Below are 22,474 nucleotides of genomic sequence, written 5' to 3' on the forward strand. Positions count from 1 at the left end.
GTCAGCCGGGGCAAGGGAGAGGTTGCGGGGCTAGTGGTGGTGGTGGTGGCGAGTTGTATGTACGTACTGCTGAACTTCTTTCGCGCCGTACGTTGCCAACCGTGCTAATCGGAGGTGCGGGCGACAACAAAAACACACACAAAAAGCAAGTTTTCAAGAAATCAGTTTTCAATCTAGATGATGATTTAAAAGTGCATCTGCAAGCGCATCGCACCCGGGGACCCACGTTATCGTGGCAGCGAAGCGTCTCGCAGGATCTCCGCGTCCTCTTAACCCCTAAGAGCTCTCTGTGCAAAGAGCGTTCCAGACGGCCGCAGGAAGCGCATCTGAAAGCGCGCGCTGGGGTTCATCTCTAACAACGCTTTGCTTAGACGCATCGCACCCATGGGGGGGAGGGGGGGGGGCAACGTAACGTGGCAGCGTCTCCCAAGATCCCCGCTTCGGCTGACTCCTGAGAGCTCAGTGGCCGAAGAGCGTTCCAGACGGCCGCAGAAAGCGCATCATCTGGAAGCGCGCGCGCGTGCAGGGGTTCGTGGCTAACAACGCTTTTCTCAGACGCGCCCATGTGGGAGACCCCGCTACGTTAACGTGGCAGCGTCTCCCAAGATCCCCGCTTCCTCTTAACTCCTGCGAGCAGCAGTGGGCGTACACCGGCCAAACTCTCTGCGCCCAATGGCAGAGCCGCGATTCCTCCGTGCGTATTGCGTGAGCTCAGGAACGCGGTACTGAGGATGATGATGATCGGGAGAGCCTGCGGGGGATGGAGACGGCCTCTCGCCTAAACTTGCGACGAACTTGCCGCTGCTGCTCGAGTTCTTCGTTGCCGTGGTGGTTGTTGCTGTGGTTGTGAGCGGTTAGCCGCTGGTGGTTGCTGTTAGTGGGAGTCGCTGCTGCTGCTGCTGGCAGGAGAATGTTGGGGATGTACGTTCCTGAGCGATTCTCGCTCAAGCCGTCACACGTGCAGCAAGGCATAGGCTTGTACACGGCTCGCCGGGTCACCAAGGTACATGATGGAGATGACGGTGATGATGGTGGTGATGGTGATGATGATGAATGTGGTAGTAGTCACGACAGACAGATGTCCACGACAAGTCGTTTATTGGTTTGCTGCGGGTTTTGAGCGGACGGTTCGTATTCATGGATGGACTCACCCCCGCCATAGGAATGTTGACTGTAAACGGGAGATCGGCACCGCCTCTCCGCTCATTTGTGCAGGGAATCCCTTTGGCTTGATGAGTTGGTGATGGCTTTGGTGAGGCAGTGTGAATTAGGTGATGATGACGGCGGTGGTTATGATGATGGTGGCAGTGATGTTTGAATGTCGGCACTCGGATTGACTGTTACACTATAATAGTTGTTGTTGTTGTTGTCTTGGTGATGATCGTGGTGATGCAGTGCGAGTGAGGCCACGGTGAGAGTGTCTGATGATGACGACGACGATGCAAGTTTCACGATGATGCCAGTGATGTCCCGACGCAGGAACTCGTCGTGTTCACTGTTGCACTGACAACCGTCCGGATTCGCTATTGCCGCTGTGGGGTTGTTGGTGGTGATGACGTTTAAGAAGAGTGAAAGGGTGTGGGAGAGTAACGGATGATGATCATCATAGCTGTGATGATGATGATGATACTTCATGGTTCATGATGCCCACATTCATACAGGACAGATGCTCGTTCAAATGCCGGTCGCGTGTGTTCATTGCGACACTGCTGCAACCAACAGCACAACCAACAGCACAACCAATAGCACAACCAACAGCACAACCAGTAGCACAACCAACAGCACAACCAATAGCACAACCAACAGCTCTGATCATGTCGACGGGTGGCTGCTCGTTTGGTGGTTGTGCTGGGAGTGAGAGTCGAGTGAGAGTTGAGAGTGAGAGTGAGTTGAGAGTGAGAGTTGAGTGAGAGTTGAGAGTGAGAGTCAAGTGAGTGAGAGTTGAGTGAGAGTCGAGTGAGTGAATGAGAGTGAGTGAGAGTTGAGTGAGAGTCGAGTGAGTGAATGAGAGTGAGTGAGAGTTGAGAGTGAATGAGAGTTGAGAGTGAGAGAGAGTTGAGAGTCGAGAGTGAGAGTTGAGAGTGAGAGTTGAGTGAGAGTTGAGAGTGAGTGAGAGTTGAGAGTGAGAGAGAGTTGAGAGTCGAGAGTGAGAGTTGAGAGTGAGAGAGTCGAGTGAGTGAGAGTTGAGAGTGAGAGTTGAGTGAGAGTTGAGAGTGAGAGAGTCGAGTGAGTGAGAGTCGAGAGTGAGAGTTGAGAGTGAGAGTTGAGTGAGAGTTGAGAGTGAGAGAGTCGAGTGAGTGAGAGTTGAGAGTGAGAGAGTCGAGTGAGTGAGAGTTGAGAGTGAGAGTTGAGTGAGAGTTGAGAGTGAGAGAGTCGAGAGAGTGAGAGTCGAGAGTGAAAGTATGCGCGGAATGCGCCAGCCACGTCGGCAAACGGGGCGCTGCTTGGTACAGTGAGGGCGAGTCACGGCAGTCTCTCGCCTCTTCCAACCAACCACACTCGAGTCCAAACACGCGTGTCGCGTGTTACACGCGTGTCGCATGTAACACGCGTGTCTGTGTGTGTGTGGTATGTCGTATGGGAGCGGTGGTGCAGCGGTCAGCGCGCCGCGCTACGAACCCGGCGACCCGAGTTCGATTCCCGCTCGCGGTCAACGCCGGTGACGATTATCTGGACCTCGCCTAGGTCGACTCAGCCTCAAATGAGTACCTTTGCGGTCTGTTAATATCGCCACGGGTGGGAACCAAAAAGGCCGGGCGTGGTGCTGGCCACCCACCCCCTCGTGTGCCGTGCCGGCCTTCATAGGTGCTCGCTAACAGCACTTGCCCCAGCAGTCTGTTAAGGCTACACGGGGGGACCTTGCTAATCGGAGGTGCGGGGGGATGGACAACAGACTAAACACACACGCGCAAATCAGTTTGTCAAAAATGTCGTTTTCAAAAGGTGTGTTACATGTGCACGGCCCTATTATTGCCAATCCACTGCTGGACTAGTGTGGCTCTCCCCCACGCAAGGCCATCGCGGTGGCTATTTGACCATACTTCATCACGCTGGCGAAGCGTGTTGATGATGATGACAATAATTATTATTAAGGACTTATTAAACTTATTAAACTTCGTCACCGCAGGGGGACCGACCACACGCTTTGTCAGTGCGGGTTGAAGGGCAGTGAGCAAAGACGTGGGAACATAGACGCACCGTACAACGGTGGCTGTTACAGCTCCTGCCCTCTGCTTCCCCGAGCGTAGTCTCGCAGCATCCTATAACAACCCTGTCATATCGGTACTATCCAGCCTCAAAAGCTGCTTCGCTTCAGATACTTTGCGAGCGATTTAACGGATGGTCTAACCATTCGCCAGCCGAAGGACACATCAGCGCAGCCCCTGCAAGTGCCTGTTCATGTCACTGCCAATGGATGTCAGAGGGCTCTCGTGAGCTTCCTTCAGAGGCGATGTAGCCGACTCATCCACACCGGTCCACTGTTTCAGCGGCTGCCGAGGGAGATAAAATTGGCGATCTCTGGAGTGCAAGTCCATTGTGGTGACCCGTGAAACCAGGGCGAAATTATGAATCGACCATGCCGCCGTGAAATGCCTACATCAGGGTTATGTGAAGTGTTTCGTGCTCACTACTCAGTGTAAATGGTACGTTTCAGGGCTTGTATCGGGGTTCCGCCTAGTTTGGTATTGGGTTAGAGAAAGTCTTTCAGAGGAAGGGTGAGCGTTAGGAGTGAGAGGGTTATTGTTGTTACAGTAAAGGGATTAGCGATATGATTTAATTTCTCACATGTAGACCCGAGTAAGCACGTGACCTGAAGCAAGAGCCCAAATCTCCCGGTGAAACTCTCTGTCGGCTCCCACCAACCCCGCACTGAACTCCCCGTAGCGAGACTCACAACCTCCATCCTCCCCTCTTCACCAAGGACCAGGGTCGTCACTGCTGGACTTCGTTTCTCCGTAGCCGTCCCCTCGGTCTGGAGTGCGGCTATCATCATCATCGCTGCACATTCGCAGCAGCAGCAGCGTTCGATCTGCACTGACCTCTGAGGCCTCAACATCTTTCTCAAAGTCCTCAACCTCCTTTCGCCTGGCTTTGATTGACACCGAGCTGGGCTCCGTAACTCAGCGACACAGAGTCATTGGTGTCGGGGAAATATTGTGCTCGTTACAAATTGCATTCTTCTTATTATAAGAGGCCAAGTACCCCCTAGACTAGAGAGAGTATCTCTCGAGCAGTGGGGTGCAGCAAGCAATCGCTGGGCTGCACAATGGCCTCGAGTCAAGTGGAGTTGTGAGCGAGGAGACACTCGCTCTTGAACAAACCTCGCCGCATACACTTGTGCTCTTTGCAAATGTGGCCACTGTTTGCTTTGGACGAGCCACGTGCGTTCTGTTTACGCGGCGCCGTGTTGACGTCCGCACGTCGGGAAAATGAAACATTCACTGACAAAAGCATCGCTGTGACTTTTAATGAGAAATTTGACGCCGATGTCCAGCGGTGACGAGGAGAAGCGTGAGATCGAATCTGTCCGCTCTACTCCCTCCCTGTGGTCTTTGTTCTGCCAATTGGCGTGGGATTGTTGCGGTGCGTGGCACTTCCAGTTTCTGTTCTGTTGAACTCCGGAACTCGTGTCGAGTGTTACACAAAGTTAGACACGATCGACCAGAGGACTCGCAGTGGCTAAGACAACGTCTCTTTTTTGTATGCCCCTACCAGTAAAAACACGCGCGTTATTATGTTTGGCTGATATAAACTGTGAAGCTTGTCAAGTTAAGTCGATGTTGTTTAAGCAGGTGAGAACTCGCAAGAGACCAGGATGAGTCTCGTTCACAAGAGTGACGTGGGTCATCACCGTGATGACAAAATTAAAATACAAATAAAACGAACGTACGCATAGCAATGAAGGAAATAGTGAGCGTTGGACTGTTTTCAGAATGTGATATTAGTGGATAAGTCCATCCTTTCGGCAATGATGTTTGTCTGTGCAAACGACTTAGAGCATTGCTCTTCGTTGCAAGTCATGAGCCAGTGGTGGAAATTCCACATTTATTTTCTGGGGTCCTGCGTTATCTTTTTTTCCCCTGGTGATAACCATTATTGCCTTTTCTTAATGGAATAAAAAAAAGATCTTAACTCACGTAAGAACTTTCGCAGGTCATTCCACGTAAGGTTCTAAATCAAAGTACAAATACTCTAAAACTACAAGTAACATTTTATGAAAAATAACAGACTGCGACGTGAGAATTATACCTGGCCATGCCCAATATCTTTAGCAAATAATACTGACACTGGTCTTAGGGCATTCTCCGCACCAAACATCACTCGCCAGCGTGGTGAAGTATGGTTGGACAGCACCCATGGCCATCAAGGCGTGGTGGGGGAGGGGGCTTCATTCAGCAGTAGAATGACAAAAGTGCCGCGCATTTTAACTTATTTTTCTTCAAAATAAAAATCACGCAATTCCACGTGCTTTCCATACACGTTTGTTGAACTTCTTCCGCACCGTACGTAGTCAACCGTGCTCTATTCAGAGGTGCGGGGTAAGGACAACAAACTAAACCTTGCGCCGCTTGTGACCTTAATACGCAAGTCACACGTCTAGACGCAGCACGGACTTGACGACTGTATCGTGTGCGGCATTCGAGTGCATTCAGTTACGATGCCTGAACGCCTCTGTAACCTGTTGTTGTTGTTTTTGTTTCGTGTGAATTTTCGTTGCAAAGGGGGAGAAATTTGGTCCGTTTGCCGGCGAGAAGCGGCTGCCGAACGAGATGGATGAGAGCAAGGATCCTCGGCTCATGTGGGAGGTGAGACCAGATCGTCGTCATCATCATCATGGAGAAGATCCTAGAGTGGTGGTCAACTGTGCTTGCTGATCTCGTCACGGAGCTTGAAACCATCACGCGAAGTCCGGTCACCCGAACTTCGCGTTATTTTGGCGAACCGTCGAACAAACACGGTTACCGCACTGGGTGCTTTCAGATGCGCTTCTGCGGCCGTCTGGAACGCTCAATCTTTCAATATTAGATAGCCAATTGAGCTATGCACTTTTAAATCATCTAGATTGAAAATTCATCTCTTTCTAACTGCTTTTTGTGTTTAGTTTTTCGTCCTCCCGCACTTTCTGATTAGCACGATTGGCTACGTGCGGTGCGAAAGAAGTTCAACATACATTTAAATAACATTGGTTTCGTTTTTGAGCCATCTGGGCCAGGATTGGGCAAAACTTCGCCACACATTTCACTCAGGCAAACGTAACATTAAAACTAACCCGACATTAAAACTAACAATACCATATTTAAGAATCACAAGTTCAACATACATGCATACATCATCAGTCTACATCTATTCACTGCTGGATGAAGGCCTCCCCCCCGACGAGCTTTTCCCGTCCTCATCTCTCACGGTCTCACAACGCAGCGTTGCCCGTCTGTCTGCCTCACCATAGCTCACATCATTGCTTCGTCTCCACCGTGAACATATTTCTGATCGCGTTCCCTCCGTTTTACTGGCATTCCATCGTCAGCCTCGACCACCTGCTCACATCCCTTCCAATGCTATCTCCTGCCCAAATCCACTAAGTACTTTTGTTCACAGTCAATATGTTGTCTTTTTTAACTGCATATGTGCTTTTAATCCTTTTTTTGTGTCTCTCACTGTAATTCCAAGCATGCCCATCTCCGGAATGTTTTTTGCCCGCTCGTCAGATTCTGTTCCGTGACTGTTGTCAATGCCCGTGGGGTTTCTTCTTGTCACTATGCCCATAGCAAGCCCCACATTGTCAGCAGCTGTCTCTGTGGCTCATGCAATAATGCAAGCTCGCACTCCCAACATCAACACAGCCACATACATACGTGCTACAAACATGGACGGCCAACTTTAATTTTTTGCTGTTCTTGTTGTTGCCTAGCCAGCAAGGGATATTGTTCTCAGTGGTTTCAGAACACATGGAAGGATGTAGGAGGTGGCCACAGTAGATGGCCACTCTAAGGGCTTCTACAAATATCACAGCAGCTGCTTCAGCACTTCAGGAAATTACCTTACAACTACAGGAAAGCACTCGACAAGACCTCCCCTTCCTATAGGCCCGAAATGTAAACCATTCACATCCTTGAAATACGCGTTCAAAGTCTTTGTAGGAGAACGTGTTTTATTATCTGCAAATGTGTCCCAGTTCCAACATTAGTCATGTGAAAGAACATATTCAGCACGTATGATCATATGTGTTGATTATGTCAGTAAAATGCTAATTTGTATTATTCTTTATTTTACCAAGTGAAGCCCACTGAGCTATGCAGCTGTTTTTCAGGCGCAACCTGGCCACAAACGATAGCTAACTAAGTGGCTTATCACGTGGGAATTTATAGCAGCCAGATAATCTAAACGCATTTTTCTAAATGTGAAGGGGAAACCCCAGAGAATCCAGAGTAAAAATCCACGTGACCAAGGGGAGAACGTGCAAACTCCAAATATACAGGCGTCAGGGTCGGGATCGAACACACGACCTCCTGCGTACCTGGAGAGAGAGATAACATCGCACCACTCGACTCGCAATCCATTCGTTGTTGTTTTGATTGGCTGCAATTAGTTTCCATAACTTCCCGATAATGCCGAGGCTGATGGGTTGAATCTCGCCATATATACATGTATAAGTGCGTCCAAATGTTTGAGACTGTATGGTATATGTTGTAATTAAATGGGGGAAATGTTTAGTTTGAAGTTTATACGAACTATTCTGCTTTGCCGGTGTGGATGGGTAGACCCTGTTCTCTGTGTGTGTCTGGGTGGGTTCAAGTGAGAGCGTGGATGGGGAGACCCTGTTCTCTGTGTGTATCTGGGTGGGTTCAGGTGAGAGCGTGGATGGGGAGACCCTGTTCTCTGTGTGTGTTTGGGTGGGTTCAGGTGAGAGCCTGGATGGGTAGACCCTGTTCTGTGTGTGTATGGGTGGGTTCAAGTAAGGAGCGTGGATGGGTAGACCCTGTTCTCTGTGTGTGTCTGGGTGGGTTCAGGTAAGGAACCTGGATGGGTAGACCCTGTTCTCTGTGTGTGTCTGAGTGGGTTCAGGTGATGAGTGTGGATGGGTAGACCCTGTTCTCTGTGTGTGTCTGGGTGGGTTCAGGTGAGGAACCTGGATGGGTAGACCCTGTTCTCTGTTTGTGTCTGGGTGGGTTCAGGTGATCAGTGTGGATGGGTAGACCCTGTTCTCTGCGTGTGTCTGGGTGGGTTCGGTGAGGAACCTGGATGGGTAGACTCTGTTCTCTGTGTGTGTCTGGGTGGGTTCAGGTGAGGAGCCTGGATGTGTAGACCCTGTTCTCTGTGTGTGTCTGGGTGGGTTCAGGTGATGAGCCTGGATGTGTAGACCCTGTTCTCTGTGTGTGTCTGGGTGGGTTCAGGTGAGGAACCTGGATGGGTAGACTCTGTTCTCTGTGTGTGTCTGGGTGGATTCAGGTGAGGAGCGTGGATGGGTAGACCCTGTTCTGTGTGTGTGTCTGGGTAGGTTCAGGTGAAAGCCTGGATGGGTAGACCCTGTTCTGTGTGTGTCTGGGTGGGTTCAGGTGAGAGCGTGGATGGGTAGACCCTGTTCTCTGTGTGTGTCTGGGTGGGTTCAAGTGAGAGCGTGGATGGGTAGACCCTGTTCTGTGTGTGTGTCTGGGTGGGTTCAGGTGATGAGTGTGGATGGGTAGACCCTGTTCTCTGTGTGTGTCTGGGTGGGTTCAGGTGATGAGTGTGGATGGGTAGACCCTGTTCTCTGTGTGTGTCTGGGTGGGTTCAAGTGAGAGCGTGGATGGGTAGACCCTGTTCTCTGTGTGTGTCTGGGTGGGTTCAGGCAAGAGCGTGGATGTATAGACCCTGTTCTCTGTGTGTCTCTGGGTGGGTTCAGGCAAGAGCGTGGATGGGTAGACCCTGTTCTCTGTGTGTGTCTGGGTGGGTTCAGGCAAGAGCGTGGATGTATAGACCCTGTTCTCTGTGTGTCTCTGGGTGGGTTCAGGCAAGAGCGTGGATGGGTAGACCCTGTTCTCTGTGTGTCTCTGGGTGGGTTCAGGCAAGAGCGTGGATGTATAGACCCTGTTCTCTGTGTGCGTCTGGGTGGGTTCAGGTGAGGAGCCTGGATGGGTAGACCCTGTTCTCTGTGTGTGTCTGGGTGGGTTCAGGTGAGAGCCTGGATGGGTAGACCCTGTTCTCTGTGTGTGTCTGGGTGGGTTCAGGTGAGAGCCTGGATGGGTAGACCCTGTTCTCTGTGTGCGTCTGGCTGGGTTCAGGTGAGAGCCTGGATGGGTAGACCCTGTTCTCTGTGTGTGTCTGGGTGGGTTCAGGTGAGGAGCCTGGATGGGTAGACCCTGTTCTCTGTGTGCGTCTGGGTGGGTTCAGGTGAGAGCCTGGATGGGTAGACCCTGTTCTCTGTGTGTGTCTGGGTGGGTTCAGGTGAGAGTGTGGATGGGTAGACCCTGTTCTCTGTGTGTGTCTGGGTGGGTTCAGGTGAGGAGCCTGGATGGGTAGACCTTGTTCTCTGTGTGCGTCTGAGTGGGTTCAGGTGAGAAGTGTGGATGGGTAGACCCTGTTCTCTGTGTGTGTCTGGGTGGGTTCAGGTGATGAGTGTGGATGGGTAGACCCTGTTCTCTGTGTGTGTCTGGTTGGGTTCAGGTGATGAGTGTGGATGGGTAGACCCTGTTCTCTGTGTGTGTCTGGTTGGGTTCAGGTGAGAAGTGTGGATGGGTAGACCCTGTTCTCTGTGTGTGTCTGGTTGGGTTCAGGTGATGAGTGTGGATGGGTAGACCCTGTTCTCTGTGTGTGTCTGGTTGGGTTCAGGTGTTGAGTGTGGATGGGTAGACCCTGTTCTCTGTGTGTGTCTGGTTGGGTTCAGGTGAGGAGTGTGGATGGGGAGACTCTGTTCGTGCTCGATGCCAGCAACCCCCGTCACGCGAACTGGCTGCGCTTCGTGCATCAGGCCCCGACACAGGACCAGAAGAACCTTGCTGCCATTCAGGTACAACGCTGCTCACGATACGCGCCCACTGCCGCTCATGACGGTGCATCGGGAAATCCCACGCGTGCCCGCAATTGCAGTGATTGTGACGTGGAGGACCTACTCGTCGCGAGATTTTGTCAGTGGCGAGATGTTAACTGCCTCGCCCAGTATACGGGAGGTCGTGGTCGATCCCGACCCTGACGCCTGCTGTATATTTGGAGTTTGCGTATTCGCCCTGTGGTCGTGTGGAGTTTTCTCCGGGTCCTCCTGTTTTTCCCTTCACATTCAGAAACCTGCTTTCAGAGTATTTGGCTGCTATAAACTTCCACGTGATTAGTCACTTCGTTGAGCTATCATTTGTGGCCAGGTCACTTCTGAAAATGAGCTATATAGCTAATTTGACCTAACATGGTAAAATAACAATAGTCTATAGTTTTAATTAGCATGCAGCATCCTTCCCTCCTTCACAGATGTGTGTTTTTACGCATCCCATCAGCTGCACAGCCTTCTGGGAGTGTCGGATAATGTATGTCGAAGCCGGTCCACAGTTTGCTCGCGTTGAACCAATGTTGCTGAAATTATGTTACGCAATACCCCGATTTGCGTCACTTTGTAAACGCCACTGCCCGATGTGCGTCACCTCAACCCACAACTCACGTCGCTGACGGCATCGTGCGTGCTCTCTCGTTATCCGTCGCCGCTCAGCCTTCGCCTCCACCACCTACTCGCCTGTGAATCGCTTTGATTGACGTCGTTTCGATATTCGCCTTTCAGGAACGCATCCCCCACATAAATTGGGGTATTAATGTACTTCCAGAAGGCCGTATGGCTGATTGGATGAGTTATTAATGTTTTTATTTTATTTTATATGGAGGGACAGGAGGTGTATGTAATATTTATATATTTATTTTGTTACTTACATTCTCGACACCGACGCTAAGGATGATTTTGTTTTTTCTTCCAGTATTTCAAATATGTGCCTTGTACACTTATTATATGCGCATGCATTTCACCTCACATTGCTTTGGATTTTCATGTCTTGAGCTTGACATTCTACACACTGAGCCTCAGTAATCTTGAGTTGATTCGAAGAATGTCTACAATATTTTCAGTAATCGACAAAGAAGAGGTACTATACTTTATTAATTTATTTATAAATATAGTACAACGTCGCATCCATCCAATCCTCACATATCCGCCTTGACCAATTCACTGCCATCTACCCACTGCGGCATTTGTGCACGCCGGCGTGAGAGTAGATTGTATCCAAGTTCAGATATCCGACCTTTTCACATATCCGCCTATACCTTGTAAGTATGTTGAAAGTCTTTAGCACAGTACGTGGCCAACCGTGCATCGTTGCACTGGTTCCCTGTGGTGTTTCTAGATGTGCGGAACGTGAGAGACCTTGCTGCTTGTATTTAAGGCTTTACGGGGGCGAGCTCCACCTAATATCACGCAGCCGATGCAATGTCACGTCCCTTTAAAGGTGTTTCATACCTGACGATGGTGCCCTCCTACGAGAACCTCGATGGTGGTCACGTTCTTGTGGTGATCGGCGTTTACTGTGGTGGCCTCCCCAGTTGTAGAACTCTCCACTGGGACCCTGGTTGTGGAACTCTCTGCTGGTACCCTGGTTGTGGAACTCTGCTGGTACCCTGGTTGTGGAACTCTCTGCTGGTACCGCTGGTTGTAGAACTCTCTGCTGGGACCTCTGGTTGTGGAACTCTCCACTGGGACCCCTGGTTGTGGAACTCTCTGCTGGGACCTCTGGTTGTAGAACTTTCTGCTGGGACCTCTGGTTGTAGATCTCTCCACTGGTACCTCTGGTTGTGGAACTCTCTGCTGGTACCGCTGGTTGTGGAACTCTCTGCTGGGACCCCTGGTTGTGGAACTCTCTGCTAGTACCCTGGTTGTGGAACTCTCTGCTGGTACCCTGGTTGTGGAACTCTCTGCTGGTACCCTGGTTGTGGAACTCTCTGCTGGTACCCTGGTTGTGGAACTCTCTGCTGGTACCGCTGGTTGTGGAACTCTCTGCTGGTACCCTGGTTGTGGAACTCTCTGCTGGTACCCTGGTTGTGGAACTCTCTGCTGGTACCGCTGGTTGTGGAACTCTCTGCTGGTACCCTGGTTGTGGAACTCTCCATTGGGACCCCTGGTTGTGGAACTCTCTGCTGGGACCTCTGGTTGTAGAACTCTCTGCTGGTACTGCTGGTTGTAGAACTCTCTGCTGGGACCTCTGGTTGTGGAACTCTCTGCTGGTACCCTGGTTGTAGAACTCTCTGCTGGTACTGCTGGTTGTAGATCTCTCCACTGGTACCTCTGGTTGTGGAACTCTCTGCTGGGACCTCTGGTTGTAGAACTCTCTGCTGGGACCTCTGGTTGTGGAACTCTCCACTGGGACCCCTGGTTGTGGAACTCTCTGCTGGTACCGCTGGTTGTAGAACTCTCTGCTGGGACCTCTGGTTGTAGAACTCTCTGCTGGGACCTCTGGTTGTGGAACTCTCTGCTGGTACCCTGGTTGTGGAACTCTCTGCTGGTACCCTGGTTGTGGAACTCTCTGCTGGGACCCCTGGTTGTGGAACTCCCAACCTTTGGAAGTCAGCCTCTTGGATATAATTTAGTTTCAGCTGTTTTACAATATGCTTTGTTCAACTCGGTAGTTTGTGTTTGCTATTATCTATATGGTTTCTAACAAGTGCAAATTATTGCTTTATACATACTTACGTTCATGATGGACTTGCAGAACACTTATGCAGCTCAGTCTATACGAAGCGCAACCGGGGGCGCTTCTGTAACTGCACGAACGTTCACGCGGCCGGTTTGAGAGAACGCCAATGCTCTCCCGTAACTCACGCGCGCGCACGGACGCATGCACGTGCACACGCGCGCGTGCACGTGCAAAGCGGTCACAGGTGCTCGCAATATTCTGCCACGCGCATTCATTTTTACCGCGGTAATGTAGTACCGCTGCTTACACTTTCTACGTTTTGCCAGAGCAGTAATCCATCAGCGGACTCGCTCTTGAGCCAGACCTGCGGTCGTGGGCTTTATGCTATAAAAAAAAAATCATTTGCACGTGATAAGCCACTTCGTTGAGCTCATCACTTGTGGCCAGGTGGCTTCTGAAAATCGTTTTATAGCTCAGTGGGCCTTAGCTGGTAAAATATAAAATAATGGTTCATAGTTTGAGTTATTGCTGTGTACTTGACTTAAAGCTTTCGTGACTGCAGGAATTCATATTCTTGGGTCTTTCGGTAAAGTCACGTCGATAGGTTATTCTTTGTTATTTTCTTTGAACCTATCGACGTGACTTTTCACGAAAGACCCACGAATATTGCTGTCTACTGTTCGTCGGGTGTTCCCCCGCTACGGCTTTCCATTCCATGGAAGTGTGGGGCGGCGGGCGGGGGGGTGTTGGGGGTTGGGTCGGCTGGCGATATGCACAATGGTAACAACCGCTGGCTCTGTTTTTGGTCGTGTGTGTGTGAACGTGTCGTCCTGCTTCACGGCGGCGTGAATGTGCTGTTGCACTTTGCAGAGAGGCTGCTGCATAATGAGACGCAGCACCTTCAATGGGACGCAGCCGCCCACTCCCCCCCGAGCCGCTTCGTAAAGTTATCCCCCCGGTGCTTGAATGGCGGCGGGCCAGGCGCGTTGTTGCGGTGGAGCGAGCGAGCGAGCGATGCTTTTACACACACGCTTCTTTCTTCAAAGTCACCGGCGTGGCTCAACCTCGGCGTTACCGTTCGCTGCCCAATCGAGGTGTGGCTTTATTGAGTTCACGTGGGAGCACCGGTGTCCCACTCTCCGTCTCCGTTCACCTGCGCTCGCAATCGTTGCCATTGGGAATGTATGAGTGCGGGAGTGGGCAGTTGGATAGCTTAGCACCCAGATATGGGTCATTGCATTATTCTTGGCTGCTGCTGCTGCCTGTGGTTAATGTGCACTAACCACAGGCAGCAGCATTAACACATAGTCGGTCCCTCCACGAACAAATTAAATCAATGTTATCGTGTTTACTCCACCAGCTTACGACGAGTCTTCCGGGAACGATATTTTCCAGTGGCATTTGTCGCAATCCTTTCAAGTCTTCTCACAATGCCCCATTGAAAATAATCCTTGCGTGAAATGTTTCTCCGTCAGGGATATAAATCGTAACGAATAGATCAAATGTCAAGCACCGTCCGTGGGTTTTTTTTTGACAAACGATCAGGAAATGACTCACGGTTGGGAGAAGCTGCCAGTGTCTGTGAGTGACTCAGTCGAGGTCAGCATGCCCAGGGGGCCACGTTTAAAACCAAAAAGTACCCTCTCTTTAATTTCCCGATGGTTATGTGGCTTTGATCTTGACAATTGAGTGCAGTTATTGAGCGCCTGATGGTGGTGGCCATGCACGCCCTGTAATACCAGCACGGTGGAGTCGAGGGTTGGTGCATCGCGCAGACGCTGCGAAACTCGATTCCCATGGGCGTCGAGGTGCTATAGCCCTGGCTCGCCAAATGAGGCAATTTTTCAGGTAAATTTTCAACATTTGGATGTTTGGCCAATAACGGTAACATTGCATGGGTTTTTTAAAAATTAGCTATGGGAGGAAACCGAAGAGCCTGGAGAAATCCCATGCAGAATAGCGTACAAAGACCACGCAGAAAAGAGCTCGAGTCGGGAATCAAACCCAGGAGCTTCTTACTTGTGAGGTACTGCGCCACCCAAATGTACTAAAATGTTAATTGTTGTTCTTCCCTCTTTGGTCTGTGTGTCCGCCACTGCGCTCGCTGAGATGTGATAATTTCCTAGGAGGGAGAGAACATTTTCTACTTGGCTGTGGATGAAATAGAGACCGATGAGGAGCTTCTGATTGGCTACCTGGACAGCGACACTGAGGAGGGGGAGGAGCTGCGCGACGAAGAGCCAATCAGGAGAGAGGAAGAGGAACGGCTCAAAGAGCCTTTGGAGAGAGGTATGCGTTGAGCCTTGATTATGGATTCGCGTGGATTTGGAGCTCGAGCCCACGTTTATTTAGCGTCGGGGCGCTTTTGTCCCCCTTATAATTTGCGTCTTTGATCTTCGCTAAAAGTGTGGATTTCATTTAAGCAACCTCCTGTGCAGCCACCCTCAAATTATCCGTGTTGTTCCGTGCTGGCATGGGAGTTTGAAAGAGCTGGAGTAAATCCCTGGGCCTCGCACAGGGCCTGCCCTCTGCTTGCAGATTAGTAGGGAGCCTTTCCTGTAAACGTCGCTTTGTCTGAGAGTCTGGTGCATCGTGGGGAAATTTAATAACGAAAATACAGAAAATTCGGCGTATGAATTATTCAAATGTATAATGCCCATTCCATCCTAAGATCCCAATGCATAATGCTGTGATTTTCTAGTTTGGTATTTTAGATTTTTTGTTTAAATGTAACGGCTACTTCGTTTTACTGCTGTCCAACTCGGGTTGAAAGAATTATCGGTGTCCTCTCCTGAACGGTGGGCACGGTGACTCTCACAAAGATGATCTAGGATGAACAAAACGTCAGCGTGAAGCCGTGATGCTATTTGGAAACTTGCCGTCGAGAAAACCGGCCACATTCCCCGCCAAGCAGAATCGTAAAGACCGCTTTAGCCCAACGACCTTCGATCCAACAACTTTCACGAAACCTTCATAAAACATCCTCGCAGTGGCTTTTGCCGGCTTTTGGCTCGCCATCGGACAAAGACGGTCACTGCATCGCGCTCTTTCATCTGCGCTTCTGCGGACGCCTCTAACGCTGTTCCTTCCAATATTAGGAAGCCACTGGAGCGAAGAGATGCACTTTGAAATCTAGATTGAAAACTAATTTATTTAGAATTTATTTTTGTGTTTAGTTTGTTGTCCTTCCCCCGCACCTCCGATTAGCACGGTTGGCTATGTACAGTGCAAAATAAGTTCAACATACATACATTTTATAGCATCTTTGGTATAGTTGATTTAACTTAATATTTCAGCCACCTGGGCCAGGATTGGGCAAAACTTAGCCCACATTTCACCCGGCACATACTAAGTGTTTATAACCTAACATTAAAACTAACAACATTTAAGAATCACAATTAACCGTAATATAGGTGTTTTAGGTTATGATTGTGTAAATATAAATGTGCCGTAAAACCTACCACCACCCGACACGGCCAATTACTCAGGGTTGTAAAGTAACAAAACGTGCCAATCCGTTACTAGTACAGCACACCGGCGTGTTGGAGAGTAAACCCACAACATTTACATTTAATCACCACCGCTGAATGAAATGCTCCCGAGGACGAGACGCACGTTGGGAAGCGTTACAGAAGTCGTGCGTGCACATGATTGTTTATTTATGTTTAGTTCTTTATCTGCAAATAACTTCTAATCTAGAAGGAAACAGAAACGGAGCTGAAACTGTAAGCGGCACTCCAGTTAATTTTATTTTTACGATGAATCGCTGTGGAAGTTTGCTGCATGGTTAAAATGCTAATTGGACCTCATTCAAATGAAAAAAAACGTATTTCGTTTCCTTCAGAGGAAGGAAACTGCTACCGTTCGCCAACGTATACCGCACTGTTTTGATATACACGCTGATGTACGGCAAACCGAAGAGCAGATGGTGGGAAACTAATCAGGGCAGGTCTTGGATCTGCCTGGAATCTGGTGAAAATCTGGTGGAGGGTAGCAAACGATTGGCGGGGTGCGGTTGTGGTATCAACAGCTTTGACCACGATGACGTCTTGATCCTGATTTCAATGATAAGCGCGGCCGTCTATTTCAGGATCTTGATTTCTGTGGAAACAGTTTAAGTACAATTTTATTTTTCTATTTTACCAGGTAAGGCCCACTTAGCTACATTGCTCTTCTTCAGAAGCGACCTGACTATCAAATGATATTTCAACGAAGTGGCTCATCGTGTTGACATTTATAGCAGCATGTTTCTAAGTGTGGATGTAAAAACCGGAGGATCTGGAGAAACTCCACATGACCACAGAGAAAACAGGCACACTCCAAATATACAGGTGCCAGGATCGGGATTGAACCCACGACATCCTGTATACCAGGCGAGGCCGTTAACATCTCGTCACAGTGCTCCCCCCCCCACATTTCACGTAAATTAAACGTCACCAAAATTACAATTCAATAAGGAACCCTTTGGAGTGGCTGAACAAAGCCGTTGAATAGCTTGACATTTGAGCGACATAATTGACAGTGTGCGCACAAATTGCGTTGTCGTGAATTTGTGAAGTCAAAATCTGCCGCGTGCCTTCCGGCACATGAGCAACACAAAGTCTGACGCACGAGAGCGCAGCGGTTGACACAGAGACACCGGCACGCGATGTCACCGTAGAACGTCGTCGGACACTCGCCATGGCGGTCCTCTGGCATGTTTTCGGGGGGTTGTACCGCACGCTGTTGGGCGCGGTGTCCGACGTTTCGTTTCGAGTCAAGAAGCTGCCGGGGCACGTGGAGCGAAACGTCTGACGCCCCCGCACGGAGCGACGTGCGGCATAACCGGGAAAGCGCAGCGGCAGAAAGCTGCATGGCAGTGCGACCGCGAAAACCCACGCGGCGGTGTCGCTCGGCACGATGCGTACACCAACGTGGGAATGACCGTAGTTACGAATGTGTCCTCCCGAGAGAAATATCCGCAAACCCGGCTCGCGGTGTCTGCCTTGTCTTTGTTGAAAATCTGTCAAACTTTGGTTTTGGTTTTTATTTATTTGGAATTATCAGACCAACGCCGGGGCTCCCGTTACGTCCGTCGCTTTGATGTGCACGTGCGCCACGCCTGCTTCGAATCCATTCAGATTTTTATCCGCGATAACGAGCAAAAAAAGGAAAGATAGCCTCCTGGCCGAGTGCCAGGCTAATTATGCGCAGGAAACAAACTTTTGTTGAAAATCCACATCCACCGCTCCGCCGATGTGGCGATGCCGCCGATGCCGCTGCAGCGGTGGCGTGGCCCGCGAGTCCGCGTGCGTCTGCCGCCAAAAGAGCCGGAAGAGCCGGAAGAGCCGGGCCCTGCTTTCAATCACAACAGAAAGAGTGTCTCCTGCGTGCGGCCACTTCCCCAGAAACTCCCCCTGCGCTGTCGTCCACGGAGTGCGTCTTCTGCCAAGGCTCTCGGAAACGCGGAAAAGCGTGAGAAGTCGCCCCCCCCCTCTCCCCCTTCCCATCATAGAAAAAAATCTCCTCGATCACCAGCCGTTGGCCATGGCCAATCCTCTGCTGGATGAACTGAATGAAGGCCTCCCCCAAGCTGTCGCTATGTAATATAATCTCTTGCGGTACTGTGATGTAGGAATATAATAATTGAAAAGTTGTTAGAGGCACGGTATTTACTTGCTGTGCCGCTCTGCCTCTATCTCAAGAGAGATAAAATGACTCGGAGGTGTGAGGAACCACACACAAATGGGAACTAAGCAGCCAGGCGGTGGTTGAGACGGTGCCAACAATTTCCCAAGGTCGACAACGCCCTATATATTAAGATGTTTTCAGCCAATATATGAGTGTCTCACATTCTGCTTGACACCGACAGACACGAGCTGATTTCATCGTTGAGTCACCTTAGTGGCGGCACTCTCGGACGCATTCCAATTCCTCGGCTGCCACTCGCAAAGTTTGCCACGTGATCTGCCTCATTTTTCCCTGCGTCATTGAGAGGCTCCCATGAAGGCGGCATTTGTTTAACATGCCACACGCTTGTCACGGAGTGGCAGCCGGGGAACGGAACACGTCCGAGGGGACATTCGGCAAGTCAGATGGAGCGTCGAAATCGACTCGTGCAGCAGGGGCTGGATGTATTTGTTACATCGCTGCGAATAATACATTAATTTTATATTGCTTAATTCATGCCAACAGCATCCCAAAGCGCTGTACATGAATTACATATAAGGACCAAATCCCGTATACTCGATTGTCTACGCACGGCACGAAAGAAGCCCAATACGCACACGAAATGAAAACCCAAGTAAGTAAATAAACTAATAAAAAAATGGCACCAAAAGAAGAAAAAAACACAAACAACAAAACAGATTATCACAAACAAAGAAATGAGTCAATTCGGTCACATCCCAGACCACAATCCCGACGTGATGATGACGAAGGGACGGATTTGTCGACGTGTTAAACTTGGGGGAACTGCGCAGGCTGAGCGCCGCTCGTCAACGGGAAAGGTTTGAGGCTGCGCAGTCGTGAACGTGGAGTGAGTTTGTGGATGAGAGCCCAGTGGAGGCGGGGGTGGGTGGGTGGGGGCGGTGTAGCTTGCGACGAGCAGCGGAAGATGAACGGAGCACGGGATGGGGGGGGGGGCACGCCGATGATATTTTCCTCTCGGTTATTTTCGTGTTTGTTTACTTTTAAAACAAAGAACATGTAGCGCCTCGCTGAAAGGAACAATCCCCGTTGGGTGCGTGCCCTCTGCGTCCAAACAGATCGGCGTAACGTTGAATGCTGTCGTGAGTAGCAATTAATGGGGCGCGGTGGTGGCGTGATGTTCATTGTGCCTCCGAGTCGTTCTCCGTCTTCGAGAGCGAGCGAATGCCGTGTGGTGTTTTTACAAGCTTAAATGATTATAGTTGAGATATCACCATCCTCACAAATTGGGCACACGCGCTGGCACCTGGTTGGGACCAAGAATTGTTCTGCCCTCGTGCAATTGTTGGCAACATTTGGCAACCCAAATTTGGCGAGATGTTAACGACCTCGCCTGGTATGCAAGAGGACGTGGGTTCGATTCCGACCCTCTGTATGTTTGGAGTTTGTACGTTCTCCCCGTGGTCACGTGGCTTTTTCTCTGGGTCCTCCGGTTTTTCCCTTCACATTTATGCAATTGGAGAATTTGGCTGCTTTACATTTCTATATGAAAATCCAAAATTAATATAAATTTCGATATGATAATCCACTTCATTGAGATATCGTTTGTGTCCAGGTCGCTTCTGATTAAAGAGCTACACAACTCAGTGGGCCTTGCGTGGTAAAATAAAACGTTTTGTTTGGTTTGATAGCGTTTTGGGGTTAGATCACGTAAATATGAATGTGTCATAAACTCACCACCACCCGACACAGCCAATTAGTAAGGTTTGTCACGTGAACAAAATGTGTCAATTGTAAACGCTGTAGGTTTGGCCTCCAACACACGGGTGTGAACTGCCAGATGTGGACATTTGACAGTTCACACAGCAGGGTTCAAGCAAGCCTGACACTGCTGATGAGACACCGTGTAACCTCGAAACCATCCTGGAGTTTGCTTGTGTTGAACCAATGCTGCTGTGTAATATTGGTCGAAAATGCCAATAGACTGATGGATTAAATATATCTAGCACTCCCAGAATTGCCCTGTGATCGATAGGGATGTGTAAACAAACATGTTAATGCTGTATGTGGAGGCACAGTCATGTGAAAGAGGCATATCGTTTGCGTTTGCATTGTGTTAATTCGACGATCATAGTATTACGTAATGCCCTATTATTTTCGCGGGGCATCTATAAACAGATCACGCTGTGGAACCCAAAGGCTATTTATGGGCATTGTGCGTGTGTATTATTCAAACAATCCCCTCCTTGGTGTAAACACGTGGCTATTCATATGAGCAAGAGAAGGTCCGTGGTGCACACGTCTTCCTGCTGGTCTGCGAAGTTTGTTCCAAAAGTCACGAGGTCGTGACGGGGTTAATTTACGGCCCGCTTTTAGACAACCCGTGGAGCTCGTACAGGATGTCCTCTGTATGCGTGTGTGTATTATTTCGCACCGTGTATAGCCCACCGTGCTTATCGGACTCTGCCACAGTTTGCATATCGCTATCAGCAATTCCTGAAGGGCTGATAGCGATATAAAAAAAATGGCTGATAGCGAGCTACCGTCAGTGTAATCATTCCCAATGTTTACATTCTGTAGTGCTCAATTTTGGAGTAATTTTTTTGTGTTCAGGAAGTTTTCAAACAATGAACACGGCCGCACCTCCTGCCAAATCAAAGTGAGACAAATGATTTGGTGGTGCTGCTGCTGCTGCATTGGCGGCGGTGCACGAAGCACAATTATTGACAAACGTGTTGAGGGTTGTTATTTTTTTATATCAATATGAGTGAATCGTTTGCACTGTCGCTTTTTAAACGGGCGTTTATTGATTGCCGTGGATCTGCTATTCGCACTTTCCGCTCTTTTCAAGCATTGCCACCGTTGGCCCTCTGTCACCAGCGTGGTGAAGTAGAGTCAAAAGTAAAATGCCTCACAAACATGGCGTGGGCAGGCTTACATCCACCAGTGGATTGACAGTGGCTGGGATGTACTTTAGTTGGTTTGAATAGTTCTGTGCATCGGGTCTCTATTGTGCATACGGAAAACCTACTCACGAACAAGTTTTCAACAAGCCTAACTGCCAGCTTTTTCTTTTGTTACCACCACCAGAGTTTGGGAACCGCTGTTGGCCATGAGCATTATTGTACTATACTAATTTCAACTTGCAACGGTATCCCTCCCTCTCGAAGAGGCGCGAGGAGAAACCAAACAGGAAGGCAGCCACGCGGTGATCCAGCGACGATCATTGTCCAACCTCTGTGGTCCACTATATGTAAAGTGGTTCACGGCCAATTAATGAGTCTTTACATGTGGGAGGATACCGGATCAATCGGAGAAAAACCCAAGCGTGCGAGAGAGCAACACTCTATTCCTATACGGATGGGACAGATGATATCAGTACACACTTTTCTGTATCGACTTATCCGAGCAAGCCACGGGAGGGGAGTTTAACAACATTTGTGTGATTCACCAACCCTCGCCTCCGCAAGAGTGTTTAGTCCATCGGGCCTATTGGCTCTACAGACCGATATTTTTTACCCAGCATAATTTGTTTTCAGCAAGCAAAGTGTGGACCGTTTTACAACCTTCTGCGTTTCGTCAGCAAAGCGTGTGATACAAATGCCGCTGGGTTGCCCGATGCTATCGGCAAAGACCACTCCGTTAAAACGCCGTTCAACGCTCGAAGCGACGTCGAACGCAGACTCCACGAGTTTCGCCCATCTCGTGCGGTTGTGTACGATGAGGAGCATCACGACGGGCCGCTTGCCGATGCTGCGTCTCTCGTAGGCCCAGGCTGCCACGCGTGCCCGCAGTGCGAGAGCAGCTTCCCCAGCGCCAGCGTCCTGGCCGAGCACGTGCAGACGCTGCACCAGCGCGGCCCCGAGGAGAAGGACTTCCGATGCCGCAGCTGCGGCAAGCGCTTCCCCGTCAAGCAAGCGCTCCAGCGGCAGTAAGAGCCCCCCACCACACACACCCCCATTCTCGATACTCATCACCCACCACGCACCTCTCCCGGCACACCTCGCTTGTCGCAACAACAATCCCTCACACAACAACCCATTACATGCCAATCCCTCATAACAACAACCCTCACACAACAACCCATTACATACAAATCCCTCACACAACAACAGCCTCTCACACAACCCCTCACATGCAAAGTACGTGCGTTGTATTGGGGCAGTCTTTGGTGATAAACGCCTGATGGTCTGCACCCTTTTGATCTA

General features: G+C 49.9%; 1 protein-coding gene across 1 annotated transcript in view; it reads left to right on the top strand.

Annotated features, from left to right (window-relative positions):
* The first annotated feature begins 725 nt into the window (after positions 1-725).
* Positions 726-22,474, top strand: part of PRDM5 (PR/SET domain 5) — a 118,172-nt gene continuing 96,423 nt past the window's right edge. The window contains exons 1-5 of the mRNA XM_078875255.1: positions 726-1,003; positions 5,724-5,807; positions 9,863-9,985; positions 14,765-14,927; positions 22,035-22,197. Of these exons, the coding sequence (XP_078731381.1) occupies positions 911-1,003; positions 5,724-5,807; positions 9,863-9,985; positions 14,765-14,927; positions 22,035-22,197 (626 nt within the window). The 5' untranslated portion in view covers positions 726-910. The remainder of the gene's footprint in view (positions 1,004-5,723; positions 5,808-9,862; positions 9,986-14,764; positions 14,928-22,034; positions 22,198-22,474) is intronic.

Source organism: Lampetra fluviatilis, chromosome 41 (assembly GCF_964198595.1).
Source record: "Lampetra fluviatilis chromosome 41, kcLamFluv1.1, whole genome shotgun sequence".
Lineage (NCBI taxonomy): Eukaryota > Metazoa > Chordata > Hyperoartia > Petromyzontiformes > Petromyzontidae > Lampetra > Lampetra fluviatilis.